The sequence below is a fragment of the Nothobranchius furzeri genome, chromosome 12 (genome assembly GCF_043380555.1).
Source record: "Nothobranchius furzeri strain GRZ-AD chromosome 12, NfurGRZ-RIMD1, whole genome shotgun sequence".
NCBI classification, from domain to species: Eukaryota; Metazoa; Chordata; class Actinopteri; order Cyprinodontiformes; family Nothobranchiidae; genus Nothobranchius; species Nothobranchius furzeri.
This window is the reverse complement of record NC_091752.1, coordinates 45153239-45175654: the sequence shown is the minus strand read 5'-3', so window position 1 is coordinate 45175654 and position 22416 is coordinate 45153239. Positions and strand designations below refer to the sequence as shown.

Below are 22416 nucleotides of genomic sequence, written 5' to 3'. Positions count from 1 at the left end.
CCGCATCCCTGTAGAAGGTGGTGAGGACTGGAGGAGGGAGGCTGGCTCGTCTCGGCCTCCCCATGAAAAAGAAATGTTGCTGGTCCAGGTGAGGACATCTGGGATGTCCGTGTCAAGAAAGCCGGTGATGCTGGCTCTCTATCTAGGAAATGCTGATAAAGGTCTGTGATTGATTCACCCACTATCTCCTTGTTTTCTCCACATTCAGGGACAGGTTGCTGTTTTGGGACCGGGTCACCAGGACCACCCAGGACACAACGTGATCAGTAACCAAGCTTCCTTGGATGCTGTAACACTGTTGCTTCTGGGCGCCTCAATAACCTTACCTGCAGGACTTTGTTTCTATCGTAAATTGAGAGATAAATCGAGTGGTTCCCACCTGTTTGAGGCCTTCTTGTTGTGGCCCTCCCACTCATGTTTGCGGTGCAGAAAGGCCTCCAGCTGAGACGTCGGTGCATCCTGTTGGGTTTTAGCTGGCAGAGTTGCTGCCTGACTGGGTTTGCTCTTGCGAGATGCTCCAGGAGACCCCGAGGGACTGGGCTCTGACACCCCGTTGACCACATCGCCCCCATCAACTGCGTCCTGTGATCAGAGAGAAGCGGAGTCAGAGGACTACGGGTGCAGGGCTTTCATGTCAGACACGCAGAAGCTGTAAATCAGAGCAGCAGCATGCAGAGCAGGGACAGGTCACAGGCTGAGGAGACGTCACAATCGTCTCTGGGCCGGTCTCTTTCTACACTCCTAGAATAAACGTGCAATTCATCATCTCCCTTAAACATAAAACACACAGATTTAGATCTCCTCCAGGGCACAGACCTTTGGCTTGTTTATTACCCGTCTTCAGAACAAACCGCCCATGACTGGCTAGTTGACAAAATAACTTTTTTCTGATTAACCCCTAGCATCCCCTCCTGGACTTCAGCCTGGTCAAGCAGATGTGATCTTTTCATTAGTCAGCATGGACTCTGGGATTCCAGCTGCGATTAGAGGCGTGCCATGCACAGATCACACATTTTACAGCATGCAGAATTAAATCACCACTCCACACCACACACGATGAGGAAAGATGAAGAAAACACAAAATCTCAAACAATTAGCCATCAGATTGCTTGGAAGTCATTATTGAAGAGTGCGATTGGATTTATTTTCCACACCACTCCAAGCTGATGCTCATTACCGGTGACAGAGCTCTTCGGATGGGGGCAGATGAATGGAGGACGTTGTGTTTCAGACCCGATCAGTCGCTGGAGCGATCCTGGGAGGACTGGACCGGTCCGGTCCGGGGAGCTTTTACTGGATTTTATGCAAAGTGCCTTGAGACGACTCGTCGTGATTTGGCGTTTTATAAATAAACTTGAACTGAATTTGATGACGGCTCCCTGTGGAGCCTCTGACCTTCTGTGGGTTTGTTTAAAACCCGTTAGACTAAAGAGACCTGTTCCTACGCGTAAGACTGATTCACTTGAAGCCAATCACTTTATATTTTGCAGCTTTAAGATTTAAAATCCTGCCAGATTGTTTAATTTATTTTTCCAGTCTGGCTGAAGCAGAACACCTATGCAGGAACTGGATTAGATTATTTCCTCGGTAACACTGCTGACCCGAGCTTGGTGGTTCCTTCTGCGGTTCCAAACTTTAATCTAAACTTTAAAAACTGGGATGAAGGAATGAACCGCTGGTGGTACGACAGAGACAGACAGGTGAGACACGGACACAAACCAGGATGGGTCCAAGTGGTTTTATTAGGAGTGTTAGTCAGGGACCAACGTGCACGAGGACAACAGAGGCATGAGTGGAGTAAACATGACAACAACATGAACCAAGAGCTGCAGCAACACAAAAAACTGGTGTGAATAATACATGGATGAGTGCACACACACACACACACACACACACACACACACACACACACACACACACACACACACACACACACACACACACATTCCTTTACTACGTTTCTGTTGGTGTGTCAGTGTTGTACATCAGCAGAGGGCTTTTCTGGGATATCCTGCCATCAATGCAGTCTAGTCTCTATTGTGTGCGTGTGTGTGTGTGTGTGTGTTTACATTGTGTGTGTGTGTTTACATTGTGTGTGTGTGTTTACAATGTGTGTGTTTGTGTGTGTTTACATTGTGTGTGTTTACATTGTATGTGTTTACATTGTGTGTGTTTGTGTGTGTTTACATTGTATATGTGTTTACATTGTATATGTGTTTACATTGTGTGAGTGTGTGTTTACATTGTGTGTGTGTTTACATTGTGTGTGTGTGTGTGTGTGTGTGTGTGTGTGTGTGTGTGTGTGTGTGTGTTTACATTGTGTGTGTGTGTTTACATTGTGTGTGTGTGTGTGTGTGTGTGTGTGTTTCAGACTTTTTTTTACATAAACAAAATTCTGCAGTCTTGCGTCCTCTAGTGGGGGTTCTAATTACTGCAGGTGGAAAGTGTGATCATTAAAGTAAAATAGACAGATATATAATAGTTACAGACACATAAAGTTAATTCATTTTAAATACATACATTTGTCATTATTTAAACTGGTGTATTAAATAATAAATGGTAAAAACTAATGTTAAATAAAAGACATTTTAATCTTGTAAAATACATTGTTGGGTTAGTTTTGAATTAGAGACACGACATGTGTGATGGTGGAGATGAAGACGGAGACACACCTAGCTAGGATAGGTGGGGTTTTCAGATAAGCTCTAAAAGCAACGGTGCAAGCGTAAACGGATGTTTACCAACACGACGCGGAGCGACTTTTGTTCTAGTAAAACAAAATCAGACTTAAGAAGATTTCTAGTTTTTATTTAAGACGAGAAGAGTAGGAGGTGTTTAGGTGCTGACGAGTGAAACTAAAGGAAACCTGTGGCTGATCTGAAGTCAGTGCTCATGTCTCTGAGAGCCGACCCGGAGCTGCGTTCATGTGTTCATGTTCCACAGGGTGAGTTTGTAAATGATGACGTAAACGAGCAGAAACATTAAGAGCTGAGGGGGGATGACCAGTGGAGGGTTGAGCTGGGAGACAGGAGAGACAGAAGATGTAAACGGTTTCCGTGTGTCTGCTGTGTTTGGTCCCAGTTCCACCAACACAACACTGCTGGAACAATCAGCGCCTCTTAGCAGTCTTCACGTCTCCCTTAGGTCTATTTCTAACCAACGTCAACAAACAGAAGGCATCACAAACAGGAATGTTGGGCGAGTGAATAGGTAGTCGATTAATCTGGTCTGGAGCTTTAAACTAAAGTCATAACTGCAGATCTAAGAGCTACAAGGCAGAAACGGAATGAGTTGACAGTGAACTCCACAATAAGACATCCTATGTTGTTACATCACATCCTGTTCAATTTCAAATTAAAAGCCTCTGAGGGTAGATGGTGTTTTTGATGTGAGGCATTTCAAGGTCAGGATGTTGTGAGTCAGTATGGAGGGTGTGTGTGTGTGTGTGTGTGTGTGTGTGTGTGTGTGTGTGTGTGTGTGTGTGTGTGTGTGTGTGTGTGTGTGTGTGTGTGGACGGGGGTTTCAGGGCGCAGCGGCCCTGCGGCTCAGCAGCGTGCTGCTGTATTTCTGGTAGGCTGGTGAGCGGTAACTAACCCTGGGAGACTCCTGCTCAGACTGCAGCCCGTTCTGGGACACCGGTTCACCCTCCCTACACAAACACAAAACAGTTTCAGCTTTTGTCTCATTTACTGAACACACACTCTGGCTTTACAACACTGCCTTCATGAACACCTTCTCTGAGCTGCAGCATCAGCAGCCTGAGCCTCATCTGGTTGTCTCTTCTTCTCCTCTTCCTCCTGCCTTCTGCGGACCTCCAGCAGTTCCATCTGGACACAAAGAGACAGTCAGCACCTCAAACGTTCGGTCTGACCTGGAGCGTTCCTGCCCGTCTCACCGTGGTCAGCCTCTCCAGTGCTGAAAAGCGCTCCTCCCAGGTGGCGGCCGACTTCTCGAAGGCCTCATGGCGCTTGATGAGCTTCTCCACCTCGTCCACGTTCTGCCCGATCTCCCTGCTGGACAGGTAGGGCTCCTGTCCCAGCAGCCACGCCTCGGCCACGCCTGCGTCCCGAGAGAACTGGTGCACCTCCAGGACTGAGGAAGATTCAGATGTCCAACCACACTTAAGTCACCTCAGAATTATCAGAAGAATAAAACCAGTGGGAGGGACTTCTCACCCAGGCGGAGCCACTCCCATCTGTCCTCCCACTTGTCAATCATCTCTTTCCTCTTGTCCGTCAACTGTAACAACTTTTCTTTAATCTGTGGGGACAAATGAGAACATTCTCTCCAATAATGATGCAGCAGGTCAGGAACATCAACCTGATGTTCTCAGGAGCTCAGACTGATGCGTTTGGGTCAGACCTCCTCTGAAGCGTAGTGTTTCCGGGCCAGCAGGGCTTTCCCCAGCTCGATGCAGGAAGTGAAGCTGTCGTTTCGAGCATCGATCTCTGCCTTGATGCCCTGATGGTTGTTCATCAGCAGCTCCACTGATGACACGTCTCTGAGGAGTAAAGGTAACAGACAGTTTTTGGTGTCAGCTATTGGAGGATCTTTGTACGCATGCGCGAGAAGCTGGGTGGCAACACAAACACACAATGGCCTGCCATCAGTACGCCACGTACACTTTTAAGAGAGTTTACGGACAAAATCCTCGATCTATAAACACTTCAACGTCTAAAGGCAGGAGGAGGTTCAGAGAGAAGATGAGGAAATGAAAGTTATTAAAACCCACACGAGCTCTGGGATGATGGAAAACATCGGTCCGATTCGTTGAGTTTTTTCACAAACCTGCAGGGGAGACATTTACTCCTATTCAACAGAAAGCCTTGGACCCCTTACTCATGAAAAATTAGTGGCCGTCAAACGTCTGGAGGCCTACGATTATTTAGTTTTAAGGAAAGTTGAGCCGATCTCTTCTGAAAACAAAGCCGTGGTCGTGCTAATAGCAGCAGTCGGCCCCGACGAGCAGAACTGCAGCGTTATTTACGCCACCTGTTGGTGACGGCCAAAGAAAACAGATAAATCCTCACAGACTTCATTAGTCAGTGTCCTTATTTATTTAATTATTATTTTAACGACTGCGAGTTGAAACACCTGAATCAGAACGGGAAAACGACACGACTCAGTGGATTTAAAAGTACACAAAGATGAATGTTTTTTAAAACATCTTCTCCAATTCACAAATACTTAGTCGTAAGGACTTACCGTGGATTAAATAAGTCTCTCAACTAAAATCCAGGCTTTCTTCGTATAGTCCAGGTCACTTCCTATCTCTTTTGTACCTCATGGTCTTTTGCTGAGGAAATTCCAATAAAATCTTTTATCAAGCCTCTCACGGGCCGAACTATCAACCACACAACAAAAATTATCCATCTGCTTCGCTGAATCATCCTCCAGTCATGCTAAACAACCGAAGCATAGGCAAAATACGCTGCTTCTTGCCACACACTCCTGTGATGCTCTGTGAGAAACGTAAACACTGACGTCATTAAAGGCCCTCCCATAAAACACACACAGGGTATTTTCTAGCAAGGTGTGCTCCCTCAGCAGTCCCTCACTCGTGTCCAGCTCCACACACATACGAGCTAAAATTATTCCCAAATGTATTATTTATTTATTCTTTGTTTAACCAGGAAGGTCCCATTGAGATTAAAAAGCGGACTTTCATGGGAGTCCTGGCCAAGAGGGAGCAAAAGTTACAGCTACACATTTTTCAGCTCCACGGATATGTAAAGAAGAAAATTACAGAAGGCAGTTACAACGCAGGGCATCCGTCTCAGGGGCTTTCAGTTTGGTTTTAAATGTATTGAAGGAGATAAACTCGGTTAATTCCCAGTTTCCTGCAGCCTGTTCCATGCAGAAGGAGCAGAGCGAATGAAAGCACCGTTGCCCAGTTCGGTGAGAGCGCATGGAACACAGAGTAACAGCTGATCGTTTGTACGCAGACTGTGAAAAGTTACACTTCTCCATGAAATTAAGTTGCAGATGTATTTGGGAAGTAATCCAAGCATTGCTTTATGAATGAAAGTGTACCAATGTCCCAACCTCCTGGTGGACAAAGAAGGCCATCCTACTCAAGAACACAATTCACAATGATGGGTCAGTGGTCTACAGTTAGTAATAAATCTTAGCGAGGTATGGTAAACCACATCTATCTTACCAAGACACTGTGCTGAAGCCGCCATATATATAAAAAGTCTCCATAATCCAAAATAGTCAGGCATGTTACAGTAACTAGTCATTTTTCTTTGCCTAAAAAGAAAAATACAGTTCACTTCGAAAAAAGAAACCCAGTTTGAGTTTATTGAGATTATCTATATGGGGTTTGAAGGAGAGGGAATCATCGAGCCAGACACTAAGGTGTTTGTATGTGTGGACCACCTCTATGATATTTCCCTCAAGAGTGGGCACTGAGGGCAAACTTATGTCTCTTTTTAGAGTTTGAAAACAACATTAGCTTAGTCTTGTCAGCGCTGAGGACCAATTTTAACTGCAGAAATGTTTGTTGGACCTTATTAAAAGCTTTCTGTAAGAATTCAACAGCTTTGGTAGGGGAATGTTCCACAACAATAAACAATTGTGTCATCAGCGTAAAAGTGCATATTAGCATCTGGCACATTTTGTCCCATGTCATGGATATACGTACTGAACAAGAGGGGTCCCAGGACTGAACCCTGTGGTAGTCCTGTGTGGACACTAAAGAAATTCAGAGGACAACCCATCACATTTAACACATTCAGTTCTGTCCTTCAAATAGTCTGTGAACCATGAAATTGCATGTTTTAAAACAACATGGTCTACAGTGTCAAAGGACTTTGACAGATCAATAAAAAGTGAAGCACAGTACTGCTTTTCATCCAGAGCAACAAGTATGTTATTGATCACCGTTACAGCTGCAGTGAATGAATAACTGATTCCTGTTCTTTAATCCTGCCTTCAGAGCTGCGGATTCATAGGGATGAATCCATCCTGCAGGTCCTACCTCGGCTTCTCCTGGGCCTCGATGAGCCGGGTCACGTCCTCCATCCACAGCATCAGGTCTCTCACCATGCCGAAGAAGCGGAACTTGTCTCCGGTGTCCACCAGCTTCACCCGCCGGCCCTCCGCCGCCTCCAGCAGGTTCCTCCAGGCCTCCAGAACCTGCAGATGTTCAGAATAAAACCCAACAAGATGAGCCTCTGAAGAGGACCGAGCACTTTACACAGCAGCAGGACAGAAAGCAGGGAAAACCCACAATCAGAGGAAGATTTCTTCTGTTGTTAAACACACGAGCGTTACTGAGCAGGATCAAATACCCAATAGGATAAAGAAACTACAGAACAACCAACAGAACTGAGCTGCCATGGGACCAGAAACCACCAGGATAAAAAATCAGTAGGATGAAATAAAATGACACACATTCACTCGTGCAGAAAGCAGAAGCTTCAAAACAGCAGCTGACAAAAACCAAGTCACAGAAATAAACCAGCTTTACTCTTTTATCAGGTTTTATCAAGAAAATCTGCTGCTGAGCGTCTAGAAACACTAACCTGTAAAGTGATGCTTTATTATTATTATGATGATGACATCTCCTCAGTCCTGCTGAACTCAGCAAGTCTTACGTCTAGATGTTTTACTGCATCATTTCTGTTTGAACTTCATTTTATACATATATACATATATATCTATATCTATATATATATATATATATATATATATATATATATATACATACATATATATCTATATATATATATATGTATATATATGTACATGTATATCTATCTATCTATCTATCTATATATATATATATATATAAATATATATATGTTTCTCTCTCTCTCTCTCTCTCTCTCTATATATATATATATATATATATATATATATATATATATACATATATGTATTTTTTATTTATTTATATATATATCTATTTATATATTTACATATACTTACATATAACTTGTCAGGGAATCAGAAACAGTGTGAAAATGTATTTTGTGAAAAATAAAAAAGTATAAAACTTTCAATTTTATTCTGACCTACTTGGATTTATTTTGAAGTAAAAACAATTTTAATCTACAGAAATATTACTGAACAGTTTAGGAATGACCACCCACACTGCTGCTGTCTGAAAGGATTCAGCATAAACATCCTGGTTTGTTGTGGCGACCAGACGGTGACCAGTAGCGATGGTTACCTTTGATATTTGAATCGATACTGTGCCAATTCCCAGTACCTACGAATCAATACCGGTACTTAACAGTACCAATTTTTTATACTTTTGAGTGTTTAATAATCATTTAAATCACTTTTTTAATTACATATATATTATTTTTCCAATATGTAACCTTATTTGATAGATATCATGATAATAACATACAACTGTTTGTATTTTTTCATCGTGGTGTTGTATAAAAATCTTCATTATGAAAACCTTTAACAACTGTTTCTAAATGATGCAAAAACAAACCCAGCTCCACGTACTCCTAATCCTCTTCTATGCCCTCTGGAGTAACTCTGATGAGGAGACCATTTATTATAAACTACAAATGAAACTAAAGCGAACGTCAATACTGTACAACAGTTTGTATTTTAATACGACGACAGCACAGGAGTTAAGTGCTCGCCCCGTAATGAGAAGGTTGCAGGTTCGAGCCCCGCTCAGTCTGTCACTGTCGTTGTGTCCTTGGGCAAGACACTTAACCCCTGTTGCCTGCTGGTGGTGGTCGGAGGGACCGGAGGCACCTGTGTACGGCAGCCTCGCCTCTATCAGTGCGCCCCAGGGAAGCTGTGGCTACATTGTAGCTCATCCCCACCAGTGTGTGAATGTGTGTGTGAATGGGTGAATGACTGATTGTGTTGTAAAGCGCCTTGGGGGGCTCCAGGACTCTAGAAGGTGCTACATCAAATACAGGCCATTTACCATTTACCATTGTGTTGTTCCACAAACTAAACCCAGCTCATGTACCCCTTTTCCCCTCCTTTCCCCTCTGGACAAACTGTGTGATGGCGGGTACTTGTAGTTTTATAAACTGCAAATTACACTGAAGCAAATATATTTGCTGTGAACTAAATTTACTTTGTATCTTCGTTCCTTTTGACATTCATTTTCAAATTGTTCATTTTTCCTACTCGGAAGTTGGAATTTCCAAGGAGAAAGTGAACGCACCATTAGCTATGTAAACAAAAACTAAACTATCAAGCTAACGTTATCTTACACAGTTTATTTAACTGCTGGAGCAGATTAAGATGCTTCACACTCAGATTGTTGTCGCTGGTTTCATCATCGCCCAACAGCCCATCGCATTTAGTGAAGTGGGCCCAAACTTCAGAACGCTTCCTCTCTTTGTTTACTATGGAATTCGGTCGGTGCCTTAAAAAGTACCAAATTCGGTACTCATCCCTAGTGACCGGTCCAATCAGCTTTTTGATGTTTTTATTCTGTTGTCCAATAAACTGTTCCAGAAACAGGGTGGGGCATCACTCCCTCCCTCCCCCACTACCATGACAGAACCTGCTGATTTCATATTACACGCTGTTCTGTCATAGACATTACCCAGAAGCCCCCCTCTTCCGGTCTGGGTGAAGAAGTGACTGCAGACAGCCAGCGGTGGAGGACTCAGCCTCACTACGTTTGGAGGAACTTGGTCGTAACCTTGATGATGGTTTGGTTAGAGACAGGAAGAAGCTTTCGATAGTGACACAAGCCATTGCTAAAAATAATCTGTGACATCATGTCATTTACTTTCGATCTTTTTTTTTCATATTATGATGGAAGAACTAGAGCTGCTCTACAAGCAGCTATGTCAGCTTCTTCACTGTCACTGCAGACCTGAAGGAGTGTTTGTTTCATCTTCCCAGTGACTCAGCCGGGTGGAGTTCAATGCCACAAAAATCTATCCCACAGCAATCTGAGAAGGATTGACTAAAGCTATCAGTCAGGTCAGCGGGTCTGCAGCCAACGCTGCCAATAAGCTGCATGGGGGGTGAGGGGGTGGGGGACTAAAATGTCTCCAATGTTCATTTTAGTCAAAAGTGTAACAGAAATTCTGAACGTGCAGCCAAAAGGAAGCCTGATGCAAAAGCCGGAGTCTCACCTCTCCCTCTCTCCTCTGGACGGACAGGGAGGAAACGGACATACAGGGAGTGGTCAAGAGACATGAAACACTCAGCAGGTCAGAGCTAAAGATACAACCTTCAGAGTTCTCAACAGGAAGACAGAAAACAGAATTTTGGGTTTTGAAACAGATCAAATGCACCGTGAGATGGTCCCGTGATCACAGCCACACACAGAACCAGATGTTTATCTCCTGTTTAGCTCTACAGATGCACCGATCCTGGTTTTGAGAGCCAATAACGAAAAACTCTCCTACAGCTCTGAACACTGGTTCTGATTCCTCTGAAAGAACCTCAGATTTATTATAGACCTGTTATTATTTTGTGATGGTGCGTTCACTGACCGGGGGGTATTCCAGAAAGCGAGATTTTCCCAAAACCAGACTTTCTTTTGAGATTCCCGGTGTAACTGCCCCTAAATTGGTTTTACGAATATGGCAAGCCTGAAGCCCCTCCCTGTTACCATGGTAACACGTGCTGGCTAACAACCTGCTCCGCAGCAGGCTAGCAGCTAGGCTTGCTGACGCTTTGTCAAGCTGGGATTCAATCAGGAGATCCCAGATGTTCTAAACTCGCTTTCTGGAATGTCTCCAGGAGAATGTCGGACGTCTTTATTGCTGCTTGGTAGTGGTGCATTCAAAAACAAAAGGCCACAGACAGGATTTCTAAATCGCAGATCTTTGGCAGCAGATGGAGAAAAATGAGTTTTATTTTAGTTTTAATGAGTCAAAAATAGAAAGGTTGAATATTTCTGCTCCATCATTTAAAAACGTGTGGAGTTTGTAAAATAACGTCAAGATTAAAACTGAAATAATTGTGAAAAATTCCCTTTATCATTTCTAGCCTGTGGGAATAAAACATCAGCTCTTCTTGATCAAAAAACTCACATTGAAACTCCTAACGAATCTGGCGTGACACACACAACTCTCGCTTGAAGGGAAAAGACAGATTTCTCAATCTGTTAGTTTTCTATGATTCTCGAGGAAAACGTGTTTCCAGTATTTGACCATGCCCTGTATGGTTTTAGAGCAGCTCGCTTTGGGTTGCCTCTGATTTATGTAAATATTTCTGTTTCTTCAGGTTGCTGGATACATCTTCCAGACGTGGTTAGTGCAACAGCCGTGCAGCAAGCGTGAGCCGTTTGATCAGCCTCACCTCTGCTTCATTTTTAATGAGAGATGGGCGAATCTCTGCTCTTTAACGAGGTGAAAACATCAGCAGGAAGCTCACCTCTCCTTCTCTCTTCTGAATGTCATCAGCTTTGTCTCCGGCATAGGCCGACTGCAGACGGACGGCGTCTTCCTGAAGCTGTCGGACCTGAAAAAGACACAGCAGCGCACGAAGCAGCTCAGATCACAACTGAATGAAGTAAAAGGGGCTCAAACAAGCCAGACTCAAACAAGCCAGACTCAGACAAGCTGGACTCAAACAGAAGGTGTCATATAAGCAGACAGCTGATGGAGAACTCAATAGGAGTGTGACATCAGAGGTGTACCTGCGTTCCCAGAGCCTGGATGTCGTGTTCGAAGGTGGTGTGCATCCTCTGCAGGGTCTCCACCGTGTTCTGGTCTCGGCCCAGCTCCTCTGGAAGCTTCTTGTGTTTGTCCAGGATCCGGTTGAGGATCTCCTTGGCATCGTGGTAGAACTTGTGCAGCTCATAGGAGGCAGCAAGGATCTGCGTGCGGGTGTCAATGAGCTCCAGCAGGTCAGCCCAGGCCTCGTTCAGGCCGTCCTTCCACTCAGCGATGGTAGCGGCATCGCCGTGGCCTGAGTTGATCAAATCGTCTGCCAGCCGGTTAACGCCGTCCACGCGCTCCTGGCCAATGTTTCCTGTGTCACGGGCAAATTCTCTGAAACGCTCCTGCAGCATCTGATGATAAAAAACACAAGATTTTTTTGGGGGTTCAGGCATCATCAGACACTATCTGAAGGAATTCTTTGTGTATGCAGGACTCACGGTGACGTGCTCGTAGTCCTGTCCAAGCTCATGAGATCCAGCCACCACTTCCCTTTCAGCGATCCACTGCTCCAAGTCATCCACTTCCCGATTGAGCTGGAAAAGCCGGAAACGCTCATCCAGTTTTCCTCGACGCTCTTCGGCCAGATCTTTCAGGCCTGCGTACAGCTTGTCCACCTGAGACTGGCGCATCCCGATGCGTTCGCTGGAGGAGGAAACCAGGAGATCTGAAGTTACTCTCTGCTTCGAAGAAGACAGCGATGCCCTGAAGCCTTCGGTCTCACCTGTCGGGGTGTTCGGCGGCCACCAGGCCACGGCTGGTGCTGGACAACTGGTGGACGGTGTCGGCATAGTCCTCCACTGCCTGCTCTAGGATCTGATGCTTCTTCAGCATGGCCACTGAACTCTGCTCGTCCTGCAACAAACAGACACGTTTTTGCTTCTGCTGCCCGGAAAACAGACATAATAGTTTCATCTTTAAAAAAAGAACAAGGAAATGAAACAAAAACATGGAAGTGAAAAGAAAAGAAAAGTAACAGCAGAGAAAAGTTTGGGTGACTCTTCCTAACCTGCATCTAAACTATGAGAATCTGATTTGTGAAGTATTTTAAAAACTTGCCAATCTGCAGAGAAGTGAGCAGAAACAGAAAACTGACACCAACATGGACCAATTAAACTCCGACGGAGGAACCGACAGGTGATCAGACACAAAGGAACAGGAAGTTATCTGATTAGCTGGATCCTGAACAGCAGAAGTGATGTGAGCTGAGACTCTGATCAGAAACAATAGACTTACAGTAAATATCTATGAATCAGTCTGCAACTGACATGTAACTAACTTATTTAAATCTAGGTAAACTTGTTTACATGGTCACTGACCATGTTCACTTTACAATCGCTGCTTTTTCTCTTTTAATGAAATTAAAATTAAACATTTCATTTGAACATCATCTTGTCATTTGTAATCTTTAACGATAAATGATCCGCACCTTTCAGAGTCAGAGGACTCCAAAGCCCTTTACACTACAGTGAGTCATGCATCCATTCACACACTGACGGTGGTGAGATAGCCACAGCTGCCCCGGGGCGCACCAACGGGGGGGCGTGGCTGCTGGGCACGGGCGCCACCGGTCCCTCCAACCACCAGCATTACTTTAGGTCATTAAAAACCTAAACCTTTGTTTCAGCTGTAGGCAGTCATTCTTGCACAGATTATATTATTTATGGTAGCTAGTAGCTTTTTTTGGTGTTCCAGGCTTGTTTTAGAGCTTTCCAACATACAGACTCGCTCGGGTTATTTGAATCTGGTTAATTTCTGCATTTTCCTGGGTCTAAATGCACAACTATCCTCCAACAAAACCTTCAGAACTTTTTACTTCCATCTTTGAATAAATTCCCTTCTCCAGTGGCTCTTTTGAGTTGTGGAGTACCACAAGGATGAGTCCTCAGTCCCTTTTCTGTTTTCTTAATTCTACTAAGTCCACTCAAAAATATAATGTTCCTTTTCATTTTTAACAGATGAAACCCAGCAGAGCAGATCTCTGACTTGTTGACCTGGGTTTTTGTTCTCTAACATAAGGTGCTCAGGCCCCAGCCTATGGGTCTCCCTGCTCACTAAGCTCAGCCATACCAAGGTTTCAACACATCTGTGTTGTAAATACATTAAAAACAGACCTGTGTTTGACCCGAACACCTCAACCTGCTGTTTCGACTCACCTTGGCCTTCTCCTCTGACATCATGTAGAGCTCTTGTTCGCTCATCCATGCCTCTGCCTCAGCGGCATCAAAGTAGTACTGTTGGGCCTCGTGGGCCTCGCTGAGGCGGGCATGTCGCTTCTCCGTCTCCTTCTTCATTTGGTCCCAAAGCGACTGGAGGTCGGTGAGCCGTTGGCGGATCAGCTCAGCTGTGGGGCTGCCCTCCCTCAGGATGTGCTGGCTGCGCTCAAAGATGTCGTCATATCGAGGCTGGTGACCCTGGATCTCCTTCTGCAATGTCTACAGATGTCAAACATCACAAATTTTCAACAAATGTTGAAGGCATCCAGCTTCCCACATTGAGATATTTTATCATAATAATGGGGCCGGGACTTTAACGCGTTAATTATGATTAATTAATTAGAAAAAAATAACGCGTAAAAAATCCACGCATTTAATCGCAGCTTGCATTTCAAGCACGGCGGAACCTTTGTCATTGCACGACTTCCTCGTAGACTGAATATCGCTAACGCACACAACAATGCACAGTGCTAATGGCTACTAAAACGGAATTAAAACAGAAAGAAGTTGCCTTGCTTGGACTGATGCAGGATTTAGGAAACACGTCTGCCTCTTTTCTTAACTTGGAAAAAAAAACTTCCAGACAACAACGAAGTCCATGTCGCGGACATTTTTCAGAGATCATCTCTGCTGCAGCTTCCCGGTGGCACAGGAAACTTTACAAAAGTAGTGGTAAGCTATATTTTTAACATTTACGTAACATCTGTGCAGCGCTGAAAGCACCAGACAGAATAATTCTGTGCCCTAACAGTAGTTTATGAAAGTAGTCAGACAAACGAGAGGCACCTGGCTGCCGCTGGGAGAACGCTCCGTGTTCTCACTACTCTGTAAACAATCACAAACAACGTGTCTTAAAGTTGAAAACAGAAGTTTAAGTTAAAACAGAAACACTCTGAAACTTTTCTGATGATTTTCTAAACAATTCTGTCGGGGAATTCTATGTTTCTGAGACGAGTCTCTGATTAAACATCACATGCATTACTATCATTAAGCAGCGAGGTGTGTTGAAGCTGTCATCAGCTAAGGGGCGGATGCTTAAGTGTATCAGGGGCAGCGAGGAACGAGGAAGTTGTGATCAGGCTGGAGATCACACCAGATTCGCTGCTGCAGGCGTGAATCTGCGGGTCTGCAGCATCCCCTTCTTAACGTGACATCAGGACTTCCCATGTAAGGAAGGTCCGCTCACTTGTTCGTCACATCATTTCCTTGCCATGATCTTTTATCTTCCCATCATCCTCCAGTCATCCAACTGGAACCAGTTAGTGTTCCTGATCATTCTCAGAATATTCATGCCTGCTCTGATGTTAAAAGTTAGTACATTTAAGTCCTAGATCATATTTGTGCCTGTTCTACTGTCATTTTGAACGATTATTATTTATGTGTTTTTACTACATTATGAGTAGAAATGCTAATAAAAACTCCCAATTATACAAACAAGTGAAACTGGAAAAATTAGAATCTGGTGCAAAGTCAAATTTATTTCAGTCATTCAACTAGACAGAGAGACTATGTAAAGGCTCAGGAACCCTTTGCAGGTGTTTTCTATTTGTAATTATAAATTTTAGTTGATTTGGGTTTTGTTTCATATCACACAGTGACATTTGAATAATTAAAATGCATTTTTTATTAAAAGCTTTAGTTTACAGTAATAACCATGTCTAATGTTTGATTCTCTGTCTCATAATTTTAGTTAAAAGTTTTACTTTGAGAGCACATTTTCCTGAACGATTAAAATGCGATTAATTGAGATTAATTAATTACAAAGCCTGTAATTAATTAGATTAAATTTTTTAATCAAGTCCCAGCCCTAGATAACGACGATGAAGGAGCTATTTGTGTCCTGCACTGTGATTAACGTAATGAAAGCTGCAGGTTTCCTACCTGGTTCTTCTTGATGAGCAGCTGAACAGTCTGCAGGTTGTGTCCATGGTCTGTGGAGGTAGCCAGAGCCATCCTCTCCTCCACCCAGAGCTACACACACACACACACACACACACACACACACACACACACACACACACACACACACACACACACACACACACACACACACACACACACACACACACACACACACACACACACACACACACACACACAGTTTTACTGACGATAACAGTCACGGTGGTTTAAACCTACTAGCACCATGTCTGACTGAAAACTGTCAGTAGCACTTTGAAGGAGAGTGGACCTCTGACCAGAACCAGCTTAAATATTTGCTGCTTGTAGGTAGAGATGCACCGATCTGATACTGAGACCTGTATCTGACCCAGTACAAAGTTCTTGCCAATGGGCCCAACCCATATGAAACGTGGCGCTCTATCAACGAGAAAAAGGTCTCTGGAACCTTTCCACACCACCTCAGCCAAAATCCTTCCACGGCTGTGTGCAAAACCTCCAGGGGGGAATGTTCCGAGGGGCGCTAGTAAACCTCAGGCTACAGCACAACCAATGCAAAGAGCGTGACTGTAGCGAGCATGCGGAGTTCATTTTAGAGCGAGGAGGCAGTGGGAAGCTGCTCAGTCAGAAGGAGATGGAGGGACCAGTTTGATTATTTTTAAATACACAGGAGAAACGTTAAAGTGAAGCTGGATGCTGCTTTGCTCTAAAGAAGGATCCCAGTCTTCTCCACACAACCAGACAGAGTTCATCTAAACCCCAGACATCGCATCGCTCAGCTCTGCTTGTAGGTAAAATAGTTGAAGACTTAGGGTAGGAATCGATTTCATTCTGTCAACAACTATTAAACCAGCAGCAGCCCGTTTTCACAGTAAAACACAGGGATGATCAGATCAATCAGACGTTAATATCTCCGGACTTTACTCACAATCTCATCCTCCACATCTCTGTTGAACTGGTGGATCTCGCGCGAGGCCATCAGGTTGTCCCGTCTGTTCTTCAGAGGTGCCTGGAGGGCGTGGAACTTCTTCTCCACACTGATCCTTTGACCGTCCACCTCCTCCGAGCCTTTCCCCTCCTGGCTCAGGGCTTGGGACTGTTTCTGCAGCTCCTCCACCTCCTTCTGACGCACCTCCACCTGGCTCTCCAGCATCTAAGGGAGGAGCACAGGAAACAAGAGACGGAACAGCCGAGTGCAACCAGAGATGAGAAAACAGCAGTGGTCATCTCACAGAACAAACATTTAGTAATTCAACGTACAGAAAACAATATTTTAGCAGGAATTTCATTACATTTGTGATTAAAACAAAAAAATCTGAACTTAAGTCTAGAATGAGAGCATGCGTATTTATACGACAGTTTTTCACCACTTCTCAGCTGTTTCCATGACAACAGAGCAAACTCCATCCTTTAGGAAGCCCAGAAATGCAGCTCGAATAGAAAAAGGTTCAGTTTGAGGGTAATTTTAAATGTTTTCTCATTCCTATCAGCTGGGGAACCATCTGAGAGTCCAAAAAAAAAGCTTCACTAGACAAATGGGACATGAAAATATAGAAATAGACCAACTAAACAAATAAATACAAGTTTTTATGCAAATGTTTTAAAGCAAAAATGTGAAGATGTGATTATATAAAGCAGCTAAAAAAGATAAATGTTACATTAACAAGATCACATCTAATAAACAAAAACATTTTTCATGGTAGAAAAATCGCAGAGGGGCCTCCAGACACCGTTAGTCTCCACAACAATAAAACAGGAATAAACCCTTCAGGGGCCCCGTCTCGTCTCGTCCAACCGGTGAAAGACCCAGAAGGAAAATGTAATAAAACCCTGATCATCTGCAGCAGCAGAAGGTAAATAAATAAACAACAACACGGAGAGTCTGGACTGGAACAGGGAGGCTCAAACACAAACTAAATCACAGCTCAGATGTGACGAAGAGGCGGAAGCAGCCTTAAGGGACCAAAAACACCAGCGTGCTGCCTTCCCGCTCCGCAGCTTCAGCTCCTAAACACGTCGGGACTCATTAAAGATCCGAAGACACGGAGCAGATCCTGACAATGCGTCAATTTAAAGATTACATAACCATGCAGCCATGGAATCCTGTGTGTGTGTGTGTGTGTGTGTGTGTGTGTGTGTGTGTGTGTGTGTGTGTGTGTGTGTGTGTGTGTGTGTGTGTGTGTGTGTGTGTGTGTGTGTGTGTGTGTGTGTGTGTGTGTGTGTGTGTGTGGTATATAAAAGCTGGTTAGACTTCCACTCACAAACGTTTCATCAAGAATTAAAAAAATAAAAGTTTACAGAGTGAATCTGAAACACTTTTATTTTATTCTCATTTATTCCAAACGTAACTTTTGGAATGACACATTTTATAGATGCGGACAAGCTGCACCCTGAACTTCCTGATGGTTCCCAGATAGAAAACCAAAGCTCCACCTCCCTGCCCCTCACCTGCTGCTTCTTCAGCAGGATGTTGACTGAGGTGAGATCTTTGCCGTAGTCATCCGACTGGAGCTGTCCGTCCAGAGCCGCCATCCACTTATCCAGGTCAGCGCAGCTCTGCGTGAACAGCTCTGCCTTGTTGGCGTCAAATAGACACTTGGCTTTGGTCTGGGTGGTGGACTCCAGGTCAGCCCACATGGTCGTCAAGGACGACAGCTTCTCCTTCACCATGGCCTCCGTGTCAGGTTTCTCTGACATCAGCGTCTGGCCTTCCTGCAACACAGATGTTTGGTTAAACTCTGGTCTGCAGTGGCTGTTAAAAGGAAACACACTGAGACCGCTTGGAGAGGATCTGGTCAGGTCTACGTTCACTTGGAGCGGAAACTAGTGCAAGGCCTTTTACTGCCTCCTGATATTGTGCATTTAAGTTTCCATGACGATGCGAAGAACTGTTGTAGCTTGGGGTGTAATGGGACACGAGTGGACCGTACCGAACAGGCTGAACTGTAACGGTTCAACACCCCACCGTGAACCGTTACACCCCTAGTTGTTGCTGCTCAGAAACGTGAAGTTTATGCAGGGATCTCAGAGAAAGACTTTATAGCCAAAACAAAGACTTCATCAATAAGTACCTGTACCTAATAAACAGTCCTACCTTGTGGCTGAAATACAAAGAAACACATTTTGCATTAAAAGCCCCATTTCATGCAAAATGCACATTTTGGAGCTTTTGACAACCTTATGTTGCTCTTCACTCCCAAAGTGGTTTTCGTCTTCACGCATGCATTTTCCTGTCTCAGCTGCTCTTTCAGCTCTGCCCATTTTGCTAAAGCTATTGCAGGTTCAGTTGTTGCAGCGTGATCACGCTCCGCTCCTCTCCGTCCAGGTAGTTTCTACTCCAGGTCCCTCCTCCAGCTGGACTGTAAACACTAAAGCCCGGTCTCTCCGTGTAGCTAGCAGGGAGTTTAATCTCCATAGTGGTGAAGAAGTGAATTCTTTCTCATCTAGTCTGCACTTTAAACAAACCCTAGAACCCAAAATGGATTTTCCTCTTCTAGAGGGACAGGATCCCTGTCCAGTCTGCAGACACCTTCAGGAGCTCTCAGAAATGGAGCCAGAATGTGACCGTGATTTCACACAGTGTTTGTTAAACCAACTCCTGTACGGGAGTGGGAGTTTCAGACTTTGTTTCTTGGCTTTCAGAGTTTGCTAAACGTTACAACGACCTGCTACAAGGAAGAGAGGCGAGATGGGAAAGTTCAATAAAATTGACCAAATAAACTATATAGTGAAGCTGCTAATGGAGAACTTACTGAACGGTCCTCGGTTATGAAATGGAACACATGAATGGACATTTCCATTAGTTTGAGCTCTCGGACTCGTTCATTCCATCTAGAATCCAAACATTCCCCCTTCCCTATTTTAACCACCTTAACAGGATACGAAACATCGGCTGGAGTGAGATGGTATGGAAAGCCACTAGGTATAGAAGTGAATCCACAAGCAAACAGGCGGCATAAGAGAAGGAGAACTTGATTTTTTTTTTCATGACAGAGAAAAGTTACCAGTTGTTCCTGATGAGAGACTGGCTGATTATTAGTAATTATTAATAACAATTGACTGTTGGGGCGTGGCCAGGGGCCTAGGGGGTGTCCGCTCCCCAGGTAAATGGGAGAAGACCTGGATGCTAAATATTTAGGATGCTTTTGTAGACTTTTTTCTTTTTTAATCCCTAGTTTAGTAAACTGTCTTTTGAGGTCAAACTGTGTGTTTTTGCTTTTGTGTTAGCTTCTCTTAACGATACTGTTCTCAAAACAACAATTACTAATAATCTTCGTGGAAAGCGTCTTAAACATATAAACTGTTCTTCCTCTTCTTTCCTGATATCAGTTCTGTGTGACGACCCCGTTCCCTTCCCAACCTTATTGATCTTGTCCAGCCACTCCTTGTTGGACTGCAGCTCGGCCATGAAGGCCTGGTGTTTGAGCCACTTGCTGTGGAGGTTCCTGGCCTCGTCGTACGACATGTCTTGAGCCGTCAGCATCTTCTCGTTGATCCACAGGGACAGCTGAGGTCACAATTACCAAAACAAGTCAGATTATAATCTGTAATCTGAACATTTTAAGGTTTAATGGTCTGAGCTTTACCTCCTGACAGTCCTGCAGGAACTTCTGCAGGTCTCTGTTGTCCTTCAGCCTGGTCAGCAGGTCATTGGCGGCGTGTCGGTTCTTCTTATGCCTGTGGAGCAGAACCAGTTTAACCAGTTTCCTTCGGTCCTGAATAAAAATCTCAGACCAGCTTAAATGTCACAATTATATTTATATCGCTGCTACAAACAGCAGCTCCGTCACCTCTGGTCGATGGAGTCCACCTTCTCCTGGATTCGCTCAGCGTTGACATTGCCATCAGTGACCAGGCGACGCCCAGTATCGACCACCCCGCTGATCTTCTCCTCGTTGGCATCCATAGTGGTCATAAAGTCCTCCTGCTTCTTGATGGCGGCCTCAGCTGCCTCCAGAGTGGTGGGCATCTCAGTATGAGCCAGGACGTACTCCTGGAGTGGAAACACAGGAAGATATCAGTGTGTGTGTGTGTGTGTGTGTGTGTGTGTGTGTGTGTTTGATAATATTATATTATAAGGGGTCCCATCAGATAAATACCAAGACTTTTCAGCTCATATTTACTTTGTTTATTTGTTTGTTTGTTTGTTTCCACATATTTGGCCAGCATATGGTCAGGGGGGATTTCCCAGCATGCACTGGTGCACTCTGTCCTGGTGGGCCACGACCGGATCAGCCCCCAGTCATGGGATCAACTAACCCTCAACTTGCCCCGATCATTATGAGATGGAGACGCTTAGAGCCAATAAGGAGGGGACAGAAAAATAATAAAGACACACGAGAGTCTCTGAGGTGGACAGATGGACAAAGGACATCGTCTGTTTCTTTTTTCCTTCACCTCTCTTTACAATAACTCAGGAATAAATACAAACCTGAACCTGATAAATCGTAGAGTAACGGGTTGACATTTCTATTTTACAATAAAGGAGCTGTTCTGGTTGGAGTTCGTTTAATTTGGAAATGCCTGAGAGTGCAGCCTCTTCTGAGCTGTCATTCAGTCTGGTTACCTTGGCAACATGGCGTGTATGAGCAGGGGAGGGTCTGGGGGATTCTCGTAGCTGTTAAATAGCAAATGGACTGGAATCAGATTTTTGCCTTTAGTCTGTCGCTCCACAAAGCGTCCCAAATCACAGCCAAGCTCCAGACGGACCTCCTTCAGGAATCAGATCGAAGCGGTCACAGAGGTCGTGTTCCCTCCAGAGGTCATGCTCTGTCAAATCCTCCAGTAACACCAGATCAGCCATGCTACGATGTCAGATTCTCATCAGTCACAGGGGGCCTTGCCCAGGGAGTAATTCCATGTAGAACCGCCACTGGACACAGCTGTTTCTCCCCCAAAATAATTATTTATTGGGTAAAATAATTTGTGGTTGAAGAACTTGTGGATGACTGAGACCTTGGCGGTTCCACTGTTCAACCACTAGATGCTGCTTGTTTGCACGGTCAGAGGTTTCCTTAAATTTAGGAACATTTCTACGCACAAGTGCAAAACAACGAACACCACACAATGCATACACTATTTCCTGCACACGACAAACGCACAGATCTGCGCATTAGTACGGTTGATAAATGAGGTCCCTGGTCTAGATCAACAGCTTCAAACGGGACATTTAGCTCAAGGATCCGTGCTCCAGACTGATATTCAGACATTTTTAGACGAGTTCAGCGACGCTAAAGTCTGGCTGTGAGGAAGAGCTGGCTACCTGGTTGTTGAGGAAGGCCTCGGCCTGCTTGGTGTCCCTCAGAAACAGCTGGTAGGCATGGGACTGGGACAGCAGGTTCTGTCGGTTCTCCCACATCTTGTGCAACTCGTTCCAGCCGGTGTCCAGCGCCTGCAGCCGCTGTCTCAGGAACATGTACTGAGCGTCTGTCTGACCCTGCGTCACCATCTCACCCATGTCCCGCATCTTCTGGTAGTCCTCCTCGTAGTTGCGGACCTCGTTCTTGATGCCCTCGTGCTGGGCCAGCAGCTTCTCAGCCTCGGCCAGCGTGTTGGGCATGTCCTCAGAGGCGATGGCGGTCTGGGTCCGGGAAAGCCAGGACTGGAAGTCATCCAAGTCTCGTAGGAACTGCTGCAGCTTGCTGGCCTCACCCAGAGACTCCTCACGGTTCTTCAACGAGTCCTGT

General features: G+C 44.7%; 1 protein-coding gene across 2 annotated transcripts in view; it reads right to left on the bottom strand.

The window, feature by feature from the left end:
- Positions 1–22416, bottom strand: part of LOC107396444 (spectrin beta chain, non-erythrocytic 1) — a 141151-nt gene that overhangs the window by 4694 nt on the left and 114041 nt on the right. For both annotated transcript variants that reach the window (XM_054738516.2, XM_054738515.2), the window contains 19 exons: positions 21993–22412; positions 20521–20723; positions 20317–20407; positions 20091–20237; positions 18179–18442; positions 16659–16883; positions 15713–15802; positions 13772–14050; positions 12340–12470; positions 12056–12260; positions 11594–11968; positions 11329–11415; positions 6983–7140; positions 4363–4501; positions 4176–4260; positions 3896–4092; positions 3733–3827; positions 3595–3649; positions 380–582 (listed from right to left, as the gene is read on the bottom strand). In XM_054738516.2, the coding sequence (XP_054594491.2) occupies positions 380–582; positions 3595–3649; positions 3733–3827; positions 3896–4092; positions 4176–4260; positions 4363–4501; positions 6983–7140; positions 11329–11415; positions 11594–11968; positions 12056–12260; positions 12340–12470; positions 13772–14050; positions 15713–15802; positions 16659–16883; positions 18179–18442; positions 20091–20237; positions 20317–20407; positions 20521–20723; positions 21993–22412 (3449 nt within the window). The remainder of the gene's footprint in view (positions 1–379; positions 583–3594; positions 3650–3732; positions 3828–3895; positions 4093–4175; positions 4261–4362; positions 4502–6982; positions 7141–11328; positions 11416–11593; positions 11969–12055; positions 12261–12339; positions 12471–13771; positions 14051–15712; positions 15803–16658; positions 16884–18178; positions 18443–20090; positions 20238–20316; positions 20408–20520; positions 20724–21992; positions 22413–22416) is intronic.